General features: G+C 39.5%; 1 protein-coding gene across 5 annotated transcripts in view; it reads left to right on the forward strand.

The window, feature by feature from the left end:
- The window catches only part of LOC140551821 (glutamate receptor ionotropic, kainate 5), a 126,004-nt gene extending 113,920 nt beyond the window's left edge, over positions 1–12,084 (forward strand). For 4 of the 5 annotated variants that reach the window (XM_072675534.1, XM_072675532.1, XM_072675533.1 and 1 more), the window contains 4 exons: positions 238–463; positions 3,838–3,966; positions 8,298–8,464; positions 9,930–12,084. In XM_072675534.1, coding sequence (XP_072531635.1) covers positions 238–463; positions 3,838–3,966; positions 8,298–8,464; positions 9,930–10,577 — 1,170 coding nt within the window. In that variant the 3' untranslated portion in view covers positions 10,578–12,084. The remainder of the gene's footprint in view (positions 1–237; positions 464–3,837; positions 3,967–8,297; positions 8,465–9,929) is intronic. The other variant, XM_072675535.1, reaches the window with a different exon arrangement.
- Positions 12,085–17,366: the final 5,282 nt, after the last annotated feature.

A 17,366-nucleotide genomic window follows, 5' to 3' on the forward strand; every position in this document is an offset into this window, starting at 1 on the left:
TCAGTGTTGTCACCATGTTGTGTGTGTTATATGGGGGCTGTAAAATAAAGATTGCTGACACTCTTCTTATGCTCTCACTTTTCAGTAATGCGTTGCAGCTAACCCACAGTATTAAACACTCTTACACAAACTTGAGGAAGAGATCTAAGCCAGCACAAATTTCCTCCCAATTTGCTGAGTCATTTTTCACTAATTAAAAATTTCTTTTGCTCACCACCCTCGCACTCTCTTTCACAGAACTCACGTTACCAGACCTACCAGCGCATGTGGAACTACATGTACTCCAAGCAACCAAGTGTATTTGTGAAGAGTACAGAGGAGGGCATTGCGCGTGTGCTGAACTCCAAATACGCCTTTCTTCTAGAGAGCACCATGAATGAGTACCACCGACGCCACAACTGCAATCTCACACAGATAGGAGGCCTGTTGGACACCAAGGGCTATGGCATCGGCATGCCACTGGGTAAGTCAGGAGGGAGAGGAGAAAAAAAAGAGATGGTGCTTTAGTCCACCCACTGTGCCCAAATTTAAGTTTAACAAGAAAAGACAATTTGACTAACCAACCAGTCACATGTTTTTGCTTGATAGATGAAAGCAATTGTCAAAACACTGCTACATTTTTTATGCTCATTGTCAAGCATAAATAAAGATTACTACTAAATGTTTTAAAGAAATTGGTATGAATATCTTTCAAAAAAGGGCCCTAAGATAAAAACTAAAAAAGGATATATTGTACTGTAAGTACTGTAAGACCAACTTTAGATAATGATAATGAAATATTAACATTTTGATGATTTAAGGTGTTTACAGGATCCAAAAAAAACCCTGTTCAGATTAAAATAATGCAGGCTAACCACGTTACACCAGTTCATCAGTATATTTTGATATATTGTAAAGTGTATTACATTCACAGTATTTTATATTATAATATTCTGCCTGACTTTCAGTCTCTTTACAAAATAGTCCAGCTACATTTTCAGCCCTTAAAGATTCAGTAGATGTTCAAGGTTAACAGTGTTTGTGGTGAAGTGTAGTGTCTGTAGTGTATTACACTGGCCTGGAGCTTTGGTGTTGTTTTTCGGCATTTAGTGTAGCTACTACTGACCACTGCTCTGGCACAGGGATTAGAGAAGTGTCAGGAAAGGTTTGCGACAAGATGAATGAGTGAGTCCAGAGATGAGGAGAGCGTCGAGCAGCCTCCCTGACAGATATTACCTGCCAAAACAGCCAACTGATGTAGCTACAAGATAGGCAACACGGTGTCTGTAGTGGTGTTACTGTGAGGTAGTGATGGAGCTCTAGTTGAAGGTGACATTTAGAAGATTGCTGAAGGTATTTTTCATTGGGGACAGGGAGTGAGGGAGGTCTTAGGATCTAAGGAGGTGGGTGGTTCATCAAGGAAATATGGAAGAAGATGGGAAAGAGGTTTACTATACACCCTACTAACCAATACACAGGTAATCCTTAAATGCAACATGCAGTTAACAAAAATCAATTGTAAGAAAACTCAAATTTAATTGAAACTACTCAATCAAACGTGGTTATTTGGTTGACTGTGTTGCTGTACTTTTTAGGTGTTAAATGTTTTTTAGTGTTAAAGAGTGTTTGGTGTATTATTTAATACTTCTTTCCATTAGTATTTTCATTGAGAGAGAGAAGAAAGGAAAGAGAATAGAAAAGTGTCAGGATACTTGTTTTCAATGAGATTCCACTCTATTCATTTTGGGCTGCTTCAGTTATCTAGTGCGTTGTGACAAAATGAAGAAAGAGGAAAGGCTGCAATTATCCCAAAATAAATCTGTGTTCATATAAGTAGCATGATTAAGCTGATTAACCAGTGTTATTAAGTAAGTTTGAGCAGCTTGACCAGCATAACCAGTATTTTGAAACTGGTCAACCACCATATCCAGCATAACCAAGCTGGTTGACGAGTATAACCAACATGACTAGTGGGTTCCACCAGTATGACAAACCTGGTCAGCCAACATAACCAGCTTTTGCAAGTCATTGTGGTAGATGAGCTAAGCTATTACACTGAAATAAAAACAAAGCCTGTGCTGGTCAATCAGCTACTCTGGCCTAACCAGTTGGCTTACCAGGAGTACGGTTTTGCCTGGATGACATTTTTTTTTTTCCAGCCACCTTGACCATTATTTAATTTTTAGCACATTTTTCAGTAAAATTCCCACTCCTTTACTCATATAAAATGTTAACTCATACAAAAGCATGTTTTGGCTTTGCTGCTACCTTTAAAACTATGCAGTTAGACTTAAAATTATGCACACAGACAGAGAACATGACGAAATAGTACATGCTTTTGATCTTCTTACTCTTTGCTAGACCAACTCAAACAGCCAAATTATCACAAGGCTCAACCAACCCCCACTGCCCTTTTGCGCATTGCCCTAAATCATCCCTGTGCACTCTTAATCACATCATCCTATTACTGTTCCTGAAATGAGGGGCCAGGAAGTCATGAGGAACCGCTATCTTCAAAGTCTATCCTCACATTACACCGTGTTTTTTTCCCTGTAGGAGTGCAAACTCTCAATCCCCACTCGCTCCCCTCCCTGCAACCCACTCCCTGCAACCCACTCCCCCCATCCTCCTTCCAGCTGACATCTGCGGTTGCCACCCGAAGTTCTGGTGCCTAGTGATAACATCCTCTCACCCACTACATTCATCATAAGGACGGTCGCCATGGACACCCCCCAGCCGCTTCCATGGCAACCTGGAGCCCAGATGGTGTTGTCACCACTGCACCCGTAGGACAGACATATTAGAACATGTTGCCTTTGAGTTGCTTAAATAAAGAAGATAACGTCCATGGCAACTGAAAAATACTAAAAGCCCTATATGTGCTGTTTATTTGTGAAAACAATGCCTGGTTATTACTGTAGTTTTAATTAAGAGATAAAAGCCCTCACATCTGCTGTCTTGGTATCTCTGAAGTACCCAGAAGAGGTGCAGTAATTTAAAATTCAGTTGGCAGCTTTCCAGTACTAACTATTCAGAGGACCAACAGTCAATGGATCAGTTAGACAAGGGGCAAAATAAATAATCATGGGGCTCAACTGAGTTATCCTCACCCAGTGAATGGGTGGAAATATATTAATGTCAGGGGAACAGGCTAACTTGCTGGAATTAGTGTGAATTTAGTGTGAACTTATTATTACAGTTTTCTCATAGTGGATCTGGACTACATCAGCAAATACTCACATACTTAGCTGTAAGTAGGCAATTATATAATGCATAGCTCAGCCATTGCCAAACTGGCCTAATGGTCTAATGGTTAAGACACAAGCCAGTCACCTAGTATCAAGGTCAAATCTGAGCCTGTGCACAGTAATCATTCATTTACATGGAAAAAGCATCCACTTGTTCGTGTACAATGTTTCACAAATGCATTTTCCTCTATTAAGCTATTTCATCTACTAAGATATCACTGTGTAAAGACGATCATATAAAAATGCTATTGACTAAACTGCAAAGTGGTCAAAAGATTGGCAGTGCCAACATCAACATATGAAGCTGACTACTAATGCCCCCAAAGCCAGTGACAGTTCACACTATACATCATCATTACCCTGTATTTTCCCAACACTGCACACAAATTGAGCAACTCTCAGGCAAAGTCAAGTCTCAAGTCAAACATAGAAGAAAGGAGAGGTTTCGTTCATTCATTCATTGAGGTTGAGGTGCTTATATATACAGTTTTTCTTTCTTTTACTTTTACTGAAACATTTATATTTTTAACATCTCAATATTAATGGAAGAGTCTTTAAAAGACTACTGAATATAATAATTGTTATTATTCCCTCTCTTCCCTTATCTCAGGCTCGCCGTTCAGAGATGAAATAACTCTTGGAGTACTGCAGCTACAGGAGAACAACAGGTTGGAGATTCTGAAGCGCAGGTGGTGGGAGGGAGGGGAATGCCCCAAAGAGGAGGACCATCGAGCTAAGGGTGAATTGCCTTTTTTGTACTTTCCTTATAAGGCTTTTTGCAAAAGAAGACTCTTAGGCTTAATCATGTGTCAGTGCTACATTAATGCAGTGCTATAACTTTGATACAGTGAACATTTGGCATGTAAGATCAACATACAATTATATCACCACCAAGAGTATGGATGGTGCATGACCTGATCACAAGGAGCTGTTGATGTTAGGAGTAATGAAAGAAAGGAGATCTGGAGCATTTATTTGTTATGGATATTAGACAAACTCTTTCCACTGAAATAAGCAGTATATTTTCAAGGCTGCCTAATATTTTTTAAGCAAGTAAAGTGCCCAAAGTGCTTTACAAGAATGCAAGACAATAAACAAAACACACACACTCGCAATCACAATCTAAAAGTTGCGTTGACAAGCTCCACTGCTCATGGCCCGGCCAAACCCTGCTGCCTCAGTTAGAAATTCCCAGCTTACGGCCCGGCCAAACCCTGCTGCCTCCAAAAGAAAGTCATAGTTCTTGCTTCAGACAAAGCATGCTGCCTCAGTGAGAAAATTCCAGCTAATAGCTCAGACTAACTCTGCTGCTTCTGCAAGAAACCTTCAACTCACAGCTCAGTCAACTCCAGCTGAACTCATCTCCTTAGTCTCATCAAGAAGTATCCTGGGAGGTCTGAAAATACTAGCTTTAGAATAGATACAAAGAAGCAGTACATTGCAATACAGAGTTTAGTTAATCAGTCCTTTAATAAGTTGGCTGAAAAACAAGACGTTCTTACTTTTTACTATATATATACACCCACCAAGTTTGTTCTTCGAAAGATCTGTTCATAAACTAATTTCTGAAATTATATATCAGCCAATCGTATGACGGTACTGCAGTGCATAAAATCATGCACATATGGGCAACAGCTTGGGATGTTGTAGAGTAGAAATCTGCATGATGAGTCAGGTTTACAACCTGAGTTAAGATCGATAACTGTTCATCCACGACTACACCAAGGCTTTGTGCTTCTGCAGATGGAGTTACCAGTGAATTCTCAAAGGTAAGTTTGCTGGGGTTAAGTTTCAGGTGATTGGCTGTCATCCATGATGAGAGGTCAGTGAGACATGCAGAAATGCGAGTTGAAACCTTAGATGGTGGGAAAGACAGGATGAGTTGAGTGTCATCAGCATAGGAGTGGTGAGCAGAAGTAGCCATGTCACAGGGGGCCGATCATGCAGCCTGGGCCTTTTCTGTTACTGTAATGAGAGTAGTCTCATTAACGTGTGCCAGTTTGAAGCCAGACTGGTCAGAGTCCTGGTGGTTGCTCTGAGTGAGAAAGAGACACAGTTGTTTGTAGACAGAATGTTCAAGGACTTTTAGGAAGAAAAAAAAGGGAAGAGCCGCTGGTCTGTAGTTCTTGAAGTCCAAGCTGTCTAGAGTTGGCTTCTTCAGGATGGGGAACGCATTCTGTGGTATCGGTCACCAAGACATTAGCAGCAGATCCTTTAAATCCTGTATGTTTTAAGGTGGAACTTCCACGGATCCGTGAGCCCTAGGTACCTATGTCTCTAGGGCCCTAGTCGTTTACTGGTTGTCCTTTCTTGTATCACTGCTTTCAACACAACGTCAAGAACTGACTGTTTACTTGCTGCCTAATATATCCCACTCCGTGACAGATGCCACTGTAGATGAAGATAATCAATGTTTTTCCACTTTACCTGTCAGTGGTGCCAATATTATGTCTGGTTATTGTATGTATGTGTATAGTTAACTAGTTTCCATTTTCTTTTTCTGTCCTTAACTAGAATATGCACCAGTTAGAGGGATCAGCAAGGCTTTCAACCTTTTTTTTTACCTTACATGAAACAGCAATGGTCTACGATAGGTTTGGTTGTCACATAGTTTCAGCAGGATTAGTTACAGTTAGCCATAAATTAGCCCATTTATCTTCAGCAGTACAAACAAAAGCTTTTGTCTTTTGTTTACTTCATTGTTTCACTAGATAAGGAGCTGCAGCTTAGGGTTTGTTTACCGTCGGGTTCATGTGTAGATACACATTATTTGAACTGAAGTTTGAGCAGTACTGTAAACACAAGAGAGTCAGGTTCTAAAAACCCCTTATAACACAGCTTTTCTAAACTGTATGAATAGTGGAATGTATGGTGTGCAGACACAATGGTGATCTGATCTGTTCTAGGTCTTGAACTGTATCAATTAGGTAGGTAGCAGAATTGCAGTGAAATCTGGAGAGACTGGGTGTAACTCAAGGGGGGGTTTATGCTTTGTACCTCTTTATATGATGTTCAAAGAGAAACTGCACCTAATTTTGGTGAGGATCAAAATCTGTTTTATTTTGCTAAGTTTGTTACAAATACAATCTGTTAGATGCATATGGCATATCATATACTAAATTAACAGCCAAATAATATACTTGGATAATATTTGTAAAACATTAGCTATAAAAGGAGCCAAACACAGACAAATATGTGAATATATACAAAAGAGTGGGGTGTATAATATTAGAGGCGTATAATCTAGTGTGATGTACAGTATATTACAATTATATGGACATTTGTCAAGTAAAACAATGTTATGGTACAGGTGGCCTGTTTTGAACAGAAATGATAAGTGCTACAATACAAGACTGTTACAATACACAGTGTTGGAGTATTAATGCACTGAAACCACATCACATTATTAACCTTAATACTACATTTCAGTATATGTTGCCGTAACATTTTAGCTCCAAAACAACAAACCTAATATAGCTAGATAAATGTGGATGAGTTACAAATGCTCAGCATTTCACTGCGTTAAAACTGATGGAACAGTGAGATTTACATTTGGTTTCTTCGATAAGCTTCTCGACAAGAATAACTTTAGTGTGGCATATGTGTGTTGTTTACCTACTTTAGTGTTACCTTAGATATCTTGTTTATCCTTGAGGGCAGAATACAGGATATTTATAAAACTACTTTTTTCCCCCCTAGGTAATACTTAGTTGGCAAAAAATATCTCAAGCCGGAGGCAATGGAGCTTTGTGTTAACAACATAATTTAAAGAACCAAACCAAGGCTACAAAATATGAATTTGGTAAATTCTACATTAACACAGCCATCGCAAGGTCTGGCTTTTACTGTCTCTATGGTAATCTCTACATTTTTATCTAAATGTGAAGTGAGTGAGTGAGTGAGTGAGAGAGAGTATCTGTGTTGCTCTGGCATGATGTTGTTTTCTGCCCTGTGTATTTCCTGTTTATGTGAGACACACTGAAGGGATTGATGAGAAAATAGCATCTGTACTTTGTCAGAGCTGAGAGTTTGTGTGTATGTGTGTGTAACAGGTCAGAAACACATATTAGTAAAAACAGGAGGCACAGTCTCAGAGGACTTAGGCAAGAAAATGCTTAAGGTAATGCAGTAGGTATGAATAGACTGATGCTAGAGTAGAGTCTTTGATCACTGATATAAATATGGTTCATAATATAGAAATATTTATTGAAGAGTTTTAGTAGGGTGTGTATTAGATATAGTAGTAGATTTATAAGATGTAGTATTAGATTCTTGTAGATTATTAGATATTGTAGATATAGTATATAGATTATATTAGATTGTAAGGAATGTTTTAGCTAAATTTTCCAGTTAACGAACCAAGATGTTTTTGGTTTAAATTAAGCTGCAAGGCTAATATTGCTAATGCAATTTTTTTTCCACTAGTCCACGCCCAAAATATCTCTCAGCCTGCTTAAACTGCATCCAGGTCTTTGGTGAGGTTGTGGTATGACTTTTTACCACTGTAAAAACTAGCAACACTCCAGTGTGCAGCTTTTAGACAACAGATGGCACATCAAGTGTCCTTGTTATAATTCTATCCTTGTTATAGTCCTATATTATAATTGTGAAAGCAACGCCGCACAGTGGAACAGTGCCCCACCCTCTTTATTCAGCTATACCTTTCTGCAGGTTCTTGACAGTCTAATGGAGGTTTTGATTTGAATTTCTGACCAGCAATATCAGATCAGTTCTCTCAAAAATGTTTTGGTCTTGCAGATCTCATCTTGATCTTAACAGTTCCCCTGAAATGCCACTTTTTAATAATAATCTACACTGTTGAAACTGCAATCAGAAAATGCTTGGCTCTCCTCTTATAGCCTTTTCTTGTCTTGTGGCATTAATTACTTAGTTTTTTGCAAAGTTGGTAAATAAAGCCCATTTTTTATGTTGGTTAAAAAGGCTAATATGTCATTATCAATCTACAATTTTGCATAAGACCATATGATGAAGACCATACCCTTTAATGCCCTGATATTGTAGACAAATAAAGTGTGTATGTGCTGCTGACACTTCTTTTTTGTCCTTTAGGTCTTGGAATGGAAAATATTGGTGGCATCTTTGTGGTCCTGATTTGTGGGCTGATCATTGCTGTGTTTGTGGCCATAATGGAATTCGTATGGTCCACACGCCGTTCGGCTGAGACTGATGAGGTACGCCCTCACTCCTGCCCTGGCCGAAATCACAGACATGCACCAGTAGGTTACCACAACCGCAGATTCTGTGTTGTTTTGTGTGTGTGTGTATGTGTCTCTGAATATGTCTGTGAGTGCAGTATATTCTTTATGTAGTTATGCTATGAGGTGGGGAATGTTGATTTATTGTGTGGGTTGAGGTGTATTTGGCATGGCTTAGTGTGGTTCAGAGTGATGGATCGTCTTAGCATCTGCTCACTTAGCGTCTGCAGTTTACTATGTAGGTTGTTTATGGGCAAGAAAAGCACACTCTTCATGTTCTTTTCCCTACTTTTTTTGTCTTCCTTAATTCATCTCAGTTTTATTCCATATTTTTCATCTGTCTTTTTTCCTTCACTTATATTTCCTCATTTTCTCCATTTCCTAATTTAAGTATGGTAAGTTTTAGTTTGAGTCTTAATTGTCTTATAAATATATATATTTTTATTGCATTCAGTTTATTACAGTTCGTGTTTAACCCTTACAAATCTGTGGCATACATATTTTCATATGTAATGTTTTTGTGACTTTTTAGTCACAGTGACTATTTTTATTCACCATTCACAAAAAAAAAATACTGGATGACATCATATTTCTTTTTTAATCATTTTTTTTAATATATAAAAACCTTCACTTCTTTGCTCCTTTCTTCATCCTCCTCTCTTAGGTTTCTGAGCTGAGAAAGGTTATCTCATGCAAAAACATTATTCTGTGTAGCAGTCATTTGCTTTAACAGACACTCTCAACAGCATATGGATAGTAGACAGCGTAGACACAGAACAAGTGTTAATCAGTGGCTTAATTGATTGCTTAAGATGACCCCTTTTTAGTGGAATCTAGAGAAACCAGAGTCTGTTTCTGGTGCCAGAGACTTTCTAGTAAGTCAAAATACTCACAAAACCAGGTTATATAGGGCTTCTAGGCAAAACTATTAATTGCAATAATCCATTTTGACCAATTTTAATTGCATTTGATTGAAAAAAAAAGTTGAATCATGTTAATCTCAACAATAGTCTGTAATTAATTATGATTAATCCCAAGTTAAAATGCTAGCTAGAACACCCTTGAATTGTTGGGCAGGTGAACAAATAAATATGCCTAATAAACTGGAATCAGTTTTTTTCTTAAAATATCTCAGTGCAATTATGAGAACTACCTCTAACATGACGAAGCTCGGACACAAAAGAGGAGTATCACTAAATAAAACCGCTAATATGTCACTAGGCTCTGTAAAGAGAGTCAGTTAATGCATGAAAGTGTGCGGATTAATCATATGCATTAACACGCTATTTACTAGTTGACAGCACTAGTTTCAACACAAACATAGGGAATTTTATCATGTTTATTACTACTTATTATGTTTATTATTACTCTAATATGATACCTTATTAGTGACTGATTGTATTATAAATAATTAAGCAGGAGTGTGAAAATCATTTGATTGATCTTTCTTATTTTTTCTTATTTTTAACTTTTCGTACCTCGTTAGGTTTCAGTGTGTCAGGAGATGATGACTGAATTCAGAAACGCAATCTCCTGTAAAAAGAGTTCTCGTCTGCGGCGGCGGCGGCCTCTCTCTTCTCATGGAATCCTCCGGCACCCTGCTCGTCTCCCTCTGGGTGCAGCACGGCCTGTTCGACTGGTCCGTGAGATGCGTCTCAGCAACGGTAAGCTCTACAGCGGGGCAGGAACAGGGCCGCTGGCAGGAGCTGCAGCAGGAGCACCTGGGGTGAGCGGAGGTCCCACAGATGTAGGCCCAGGTCCACAGCGTCTGCTGGAGGACCCTCTAGGGGCCAATGTGTCCAGCACCCCTCCTCCCCCTCCTCTTGCCCCCATGCTTCCTCCTGCTCCACCGAGAGGTTGCACTCACGTGCGGGTGTGCCAGGAGTGCCGGCGGATCCAGAGCCTCCGCTCTGCCTCGTCCTCCTGCTCACGCATTCCACCTTTAGCCTCCGCTACCTCATCCTTACCTCGCCTGCCCCCTCCCCCGCCCCCATCATCTTCCAACACAAACACCGACAGCGATGGAGGAGGCTCCACCAGCCCTCGCCGACCTAAGCCCAAACCCACGCCCCCTCCGCGGCCTGTCCCACCCACAAAAACACCTCCTGCAGATCTGCTCTGCAAGCAGGACTGATTCAGTGGGCGTAAGGTTGCACGGACGAACTGAACAGATGTAGTCTGTTACAGAAAGAGGGGAGGTGGGGGTTTGCTAACATCTTATTAGATCACTTGAACCACATTAAAAATTGATATTTTGGAACGGGCTGTAAAGATATTTTAAGAAGAGAAACCAGCACAGTATCAGGGACAAAAAGTTTTCAAGATTGAGGAAAGAGGAAAAACTGGACCAAGTCTGCTGCCTCCTCCATCATCATGTCCATGCAAAGTGGGGGACAGCTCATCCAAAATCATGTAACAGTAGTCTTCATGACTATGTACTATGCAACATGTCAGACAGCAAAAGCCCTGGAGATGAACATTGATGTCCCAGGCATCATAGTGGAATATGACTTCCAAACTTTGGGGTTTGCATTCCTCCTTTTCTCTTCCATAACTGTGAGCTGGATGACTTGAGCTATACCTTAAACCCCTGAGAGGGCCATGCAGAACTACACAGAATTTAAATGACTTTTGGGGACAAAGACATGGGTTTTAACTCTTATTTTGTAATTCAGAAGAACTTGCTCCATAAGACCAGTGGTTTGGAGAAAATGCGTGTTATAGAGTTCTGATCTCTGATCTTTCTGATATTTTTAGTTTTTTTTTTTTTTTTTTACAACTTTGTTTTGTTTTCTTTTTTTCTTGTTTTGTACCATGGCAGTATGTCTCTGTGTTGCTGTGGACAATAGTATTTTGGAGATTTTTTTTTTACTTGCTTTTGTGAACATTTTTTTTTTATCAGAGATCTTAAAATTTTCTGTCCCACAATTTCTCAAAAAGTGCAGCTAGTATGGAAGTTACATCTGCACAGTAAAGGCCAGAGTAAGTTTTCATGGAGAAAAGAGAACAACTTTCACAGAGCTGTTTGAAGGTTGATGCCCTTACACACACTCCAAAATACACACATATTGAGAAAGGGTTTAGGCTACACCTCCTGTGACTGATAGTGATATTACTACAATGTGCATATTACTGTCAAGAATGATTGTCTGTGAAGATAATCTGTGAAGATGTTGAGGTGTATTGAAGCTGCTGCAAAACCGGAACATTACAAATCTGTGGTACATTTTAATTCAAATTAATTATAAATCAGTCCAAATAGTCAGGCCAAATTGTGAAAGTGCATATGTTTTTGCTTGATGCTAGAGTGAGTGTGTTTTTGTATGTGTGTGTGTGTGTGTGTGTGTGTGTGTGTGAGAGAGAGAGAGAGAGAGAGCATGTGAGTTCCTTGGTGTGCAAGTGAGCTGTTAGACGTGTGAATGTACAAACAGGATTGGTTCACATTTTCCTTTTTTCCCTTTCTCTTATGACCTTTCTCTTATTTTTGTTCCAGGCATAATTGAGAAGATGAAAATGATTCAGATTATATTGTTATTATTATTGCTATAAAATGTGGGGTTATGTAGGAGGGCCACCACCCTCTAAAGGTAAATATATAGAGACATAAATCATTTGGAATAAAAAAGGATATATTCCAAATACTAGCAGCACTTGGTGTTTTTTCAGTGGCATGTCCAAACCAGTTTTACTGGTGGGGCAGTGTGGCCCAGAATGAGACTGTGGCAATAGACAGATTGAACTGTAAATCGTTACACTGTCATTCCAGGATATTAGAGCATAGTAACTTATTGTCTTGTTACCCAACACTGATATCATATGGCATTAAACACTAAATCATTTGGCAGTAAAAGTAGTATTTAGCTTGTAATGAGCATCATGCCACTAGAACTGCTTTCGTTCATGAACTCACAGCAGGTTGTGCTGTACTGCTTTTTGTTCAGTTAAAAATCATTTCAAATGTGTGCAGAGAATTGAAATGAGCAATTGTCTATAGAATAGTCTTTTCAGGGCTCTGAGTGGTCCAGCCATAGTGACAGAATAAGGAGCTCTCACCATGACTAGAGAATTAGTAGTTTGATTCCTAGTCATGGTGCTAGCCATCGGCAGCCAGCGAGAGCACAGAGAGAGCACAATTCGCACAATTGCTCTCTCCAGGGAAGGTAGATGGTCCTTTCTCCCCAAATCACTCAAGTGCAGTGCTTGCCGGCACTGGCGTCTGCTGGCTGATGCATCAGAGCTTTCCTCAGAGTGTGTTGCTTGCCCAGTGACGTTGCATCGGCAGCAGTTCAGAAAATAAGGGCGATAGCTGGCAGTGCCATTTCAGAGGAGGCGTGTGTCAGTCTTCACCCTCCCAGTGTCTGGAGCATTGCATGTCATGTGTATGGGTTGGGCTGGGTCTATTTTCTCTATTTACATTAAAACACTGGCCAAGACCCAAACCTATCCAGGACTTACTTATCTTTAGTAAGGGGGCACCTATTGTAGTTATCTCTGTGAACCCATGCCACCCCAGGCCCCTCTTGACAGGCCACTGTTCTGTTTGTGTGTGCCCATATAAAGTAACTGAAGTCTAAGTTGGTAATTAAACCATTTAGTTAACTTTTACCTTAACCTTTACTTGTTGTGGGAAACCTCATTAAGGATAGGCCGTACATGTGCTAACATTCTTAAACCTTAAAACCGTTAAAACACCCACTGGAAGTACAAGAACAGTTCTGACAAACTGAATTTAAAGCTAGGTGTTTTGCTTTTTTGGTGCCTAAAGTTTCTGCTATGACCAACACAGTAAACTCTAGAACACTATTTAGTAAAGAAAACAGCATCTCTTTATGCTTTTTTTTTTTTGCATATATGACAATAAACACATCCTATAATAGAATTTTAATTTGAAGTATAGCAATTTAAACTACAGAACGTCCCAGACTGCTATCAAACATACTAAATTACCTGAACTGCAAAAGTTTCATTCGATTTTCAATGTTTATAAAGGATGAACAACCCTCAGTGAAGGTTTAAACAAATTAACGAATTAATTTTGACCTAATTTTTATGTTTAACTGAGGATGAGAGGGCATTTTTGACTGACTCTGCTTTGTTTGCCCTTTAATACAAAATAAATTTTCACATTTAACCTAAACAAAGGCTAATTTATTAAGGCATTGCCAAATATTGATCAATAACTTTATTTTCAGGTTATTGTCCTTCCTCTGCATGCATTCCTTACATATAAAGAGTGCTACAATACAGATCACACCAGATATATCCAGAGAGTAATTTGATGTATTTCAGGACATTATTTGCTTAACACCATGTGCACAACACCATCCTCTAGTGGTAGACATCAACTGTGCTTACTACAAGCACTCTCAGGTTAAGGCCACTGCTCTCCTGTCCTGCAGTCTGCAGTATTTTCATATGTGGTGTCCTGGGGGTCTAGGAAAATATGATTCCCTGGGCCAAAGCATAAAAAAAATAAAAAAAAAACAGGGGAAAAGAGGAACCAAGAGTGATGAGTGGATGTTTCCACAAAGTTGATCCCCGGGTTTAGAGTGGCTGGGGTCTACATAATGTAATAAGGAAGACATTTGCCTTTTGTCTAGGTTACAAAATTCTTCACCATGTGATGTTCTAAAAGAAATTATAGAATGAGCAATGTTGTCGTAATAATATTTGTGCTAGAACTGTTTTAAGAACAACTGGGAACACCTGGGGGAAAAAAGTGGGAAAAAAAGTGAATGCACATGTAGTCAACCTTCATACACTTCTTCATTCTTGACAAGAAATGTACAAAGCAAGATCCATGATTATAACTTTAATGCTATAATGTACACACAGCCTGCTACACTTGAACATCTGTACACAACATCTTGAATAACTGGTGAAACAGATGGTGTCATTCATCTTCCCAGCCAGTATTTAGAATGCATCTATTAACCACCAGTATGTGTTGCTCATATATACTAATCACCCACTCCTGTCATACTAGTGTTATTCTATATTTAATTTGTGGTTTATGGTCCTGTATCCATTTTTTAAATCGTCTCCATGGATGTAGGGGGAGCTGCAGATTCACACTAAAGCTGTCAGTATCCGAGATCAGTTGCTGTAGCAACCACAACTCAAGTAAAGGAGCTGGGACAACATAATGTAACAGTTACAAACCCTTACTGTTTGATTTGTTTTGGTTCCAGGGTCCCACCAGTGCTCCCACAACTCCCTCTGGTTTCTTATCACACCATCCAGTTGAGCGTGTGAAGATGTCTGTCCCCGATCAGTATGACAGGTCCCTGGAGAAATGCAGAGTGTTTCTCCTACAGTGCTGTCATTTCTCTACACACCACAGTGTGTATCCCGCAGTCTGAGAGGATTGTGTTCACAGTCTTTCTCCTTAGTATTAGAGCTATGCACTAGGCTATGACAGTGTGGGATAAAAGGGGCCATGTCCATCGATTCACCTCCCTGGTGAGACTTTACTCCTGAAAAAAACAGGGAAGGAGTTATTTAAGGGATTTTTAGTAAAGGCAGTGGATCTATAAAGGATCATGACACCTCAAAGAACCGTTTGCATACTTAAATGGTTCTTCTGTCTGGTTCTTTGCATTGGTGGAACCCAACAAAAACCTTTGGAGTCAAGCCTTTTTTATTTATGTACCTTCTAAACTGGGCAGAAAACAGCAGATGTCAAGAAAGCGCTTAATGATGAGATAAACAGGACTCACCTGTATGAATGCTCAACTGATCAACTCATCGGGCTAGTAATTAGGTAAGTTATTCTTTGCCAACACCAGAAATCAGTTGACATCTTCCATCTTTAGCAAAACTAAAAATATGACATATATGCCATTCTCCTCTTTCTCTTATGTATTTCTCTTGTGTCCAGGCAGCAGAGATGAAGGGAGCCTGTACTTGCATCATTGGCTCTTAAACCTTTCTTTTGCTTTCATGTTCAGAAAACTGTCACAGATTAAGGACAATGACAATAAGAACATGACTTCTTGAATATAAAGCTTGAAGAATAATCACTGGTTGAATAGGGTGGCTATCTTGAGAGAGCCAAGACCTTCAATCCAAGACAAGCAACATTTCAGACACCGAAAGCTCTTTCCAGCATCTTTAAGGAAGCAAAACCTGGTAAAGACTAATATGGAACATTTTTAACATGGTGCAAGCACACACAGACCTTAATACAACAATGCCATACTTTCTCCATTCTATGAACACTCCCCATAGGTCCCATGGGGCCCAAAACCCTCTGAGTTTGGGTTGTGTTCAAAGTATTGAAAAAGCAATACTTTGGGAATAACTGTAAATAGTTATGACTATATTGGCAACTAAGTCCACCTTTACAGATGACTGTATGTAATTGCCAACTCACCCCCATAGTGTGAGTGTTTTCTCAAACTCTTGCACCATGCAAAAACATCTGGCACCAGTAGATGGCCAACTTACCTCAAAATGTATTTTGATGTCATTAGCACAGTTAACATATGCATGCAGTGTTGAGTGGATACAGAATGGTGCAGATTGGCAAGAACAGCTTTAGAAAGCTGGAGATGGAGTTCTCTCATACTCAAAGACTGCTCTGCTATTGCTCCATTCCTTGAGTGTAGCACATGCTCAGCTTTAAAATCCCTAACAATATTGAAAACCTGTAACATGCTTTAAATGTAGATTTTTGCAGTTAAGCTTATGAAGATTATGTCCATGAAGATTATGTTTGTGCAAGCAAAGCTGCACAGTGCACCACCCTCTCGACGTAGCTTAACTATCTTGCAGGTTCTTTGCAGTCCTATGTGGGTTTTGATCAGCATATGATAAGTTTTCTCTCCTAGATTGTTCTTGGTCTTCTAGATCGCATCTTGACCTCTACAGTTCCCTTGAACTGATATTTCTTGATAACAGACCTTGTAAAAGATTAATCTTGCCAAGTCTTGCTCAAGCCATATTTTTGCACAAGCCTGTTATGTAAACAATTATTTTCTTTTATTTTTCTTCAATGGTCCATAGAGTACAGTTGACTATTCCAACATTTTAATTGTTTTAAATGTTCATATTTTGGTTGTTTTTCTATAGAGCAGCCTAGGAAGCCCTTGCTAAGCTTCAGAGACCAATTAAGGCTCTCGTTCACAGAGCCAAGGCGAGAACTTATCATATTTAAAGCTGTACTGCACATCAGACCTTGCAGTGCACCTTCTTAGAATCATCCTAATAAAAGTTGAAGTGTGCCCATATGGAGGATTTTATGACATTTATTTCATGTTCATTTCATGTGGAAGTTGCTTTATTCTTTAGTACCCAAATAAAACTACTTATATACATAAACATATAAATATATTTTTCATTACATTATAAAAAATTTATTACCAAAAACTTCTCCCCCATCCAAAAATCAACTGCTACTTGCAGCAACACCAGATGTTGCCCAGCAGATGGCACTGTAAGTTCAGTGCAATTTCTTAACCGTCCCAAACCAAATGATTTGTGTTGTAAGCAGGTGTTCACTTTCCGTAATCATATCTTTCATCGTATCCAGCATTCTTTCACCCCTAATGGACAAAATACGCTGAAACTCATTAAAGACCTTTTCCATGTCTTTTACAAAATTCGACCTGGCAGCCTGGCAACCAAAAACCTGTTAATGGCCATTTGGTTCAAAAGTCGAACGAAATGGACCTGAACATCAGTCCGTATTTCTGTAGCCTGCTGTAGCTGGACTTCTATCTCGTACTTCTAGAAACTCACAGTAGCAGAAACACAGAGCTTAAACTCGGTATTCTGTAGTGTGTTTGGGGGCAGGCATGACCTACCCATACGTGACTTTTCTAGTCTGTATGACACGGAGAGTGTAGGTGAGACTGGGCGGGTTTGAGCTTGGTGTGTGTCTGGGTGTGTCTTCCCGCACTCATCTCAGCTAAACTGACAG

This window comes from Salminus brasiliensis, chromosome 3 (genome assembly GCF_030463535.1).
Source record: "Salminus brasiliensis chromosome 3, fSalBra1.hap2, whole genome shotgun sequence".
NCBI lineage: Eukaryota > Metazoa > Chordata > Actinopteri > Characiformes > Bryconidae > Salminus > Salminus brasiliensis.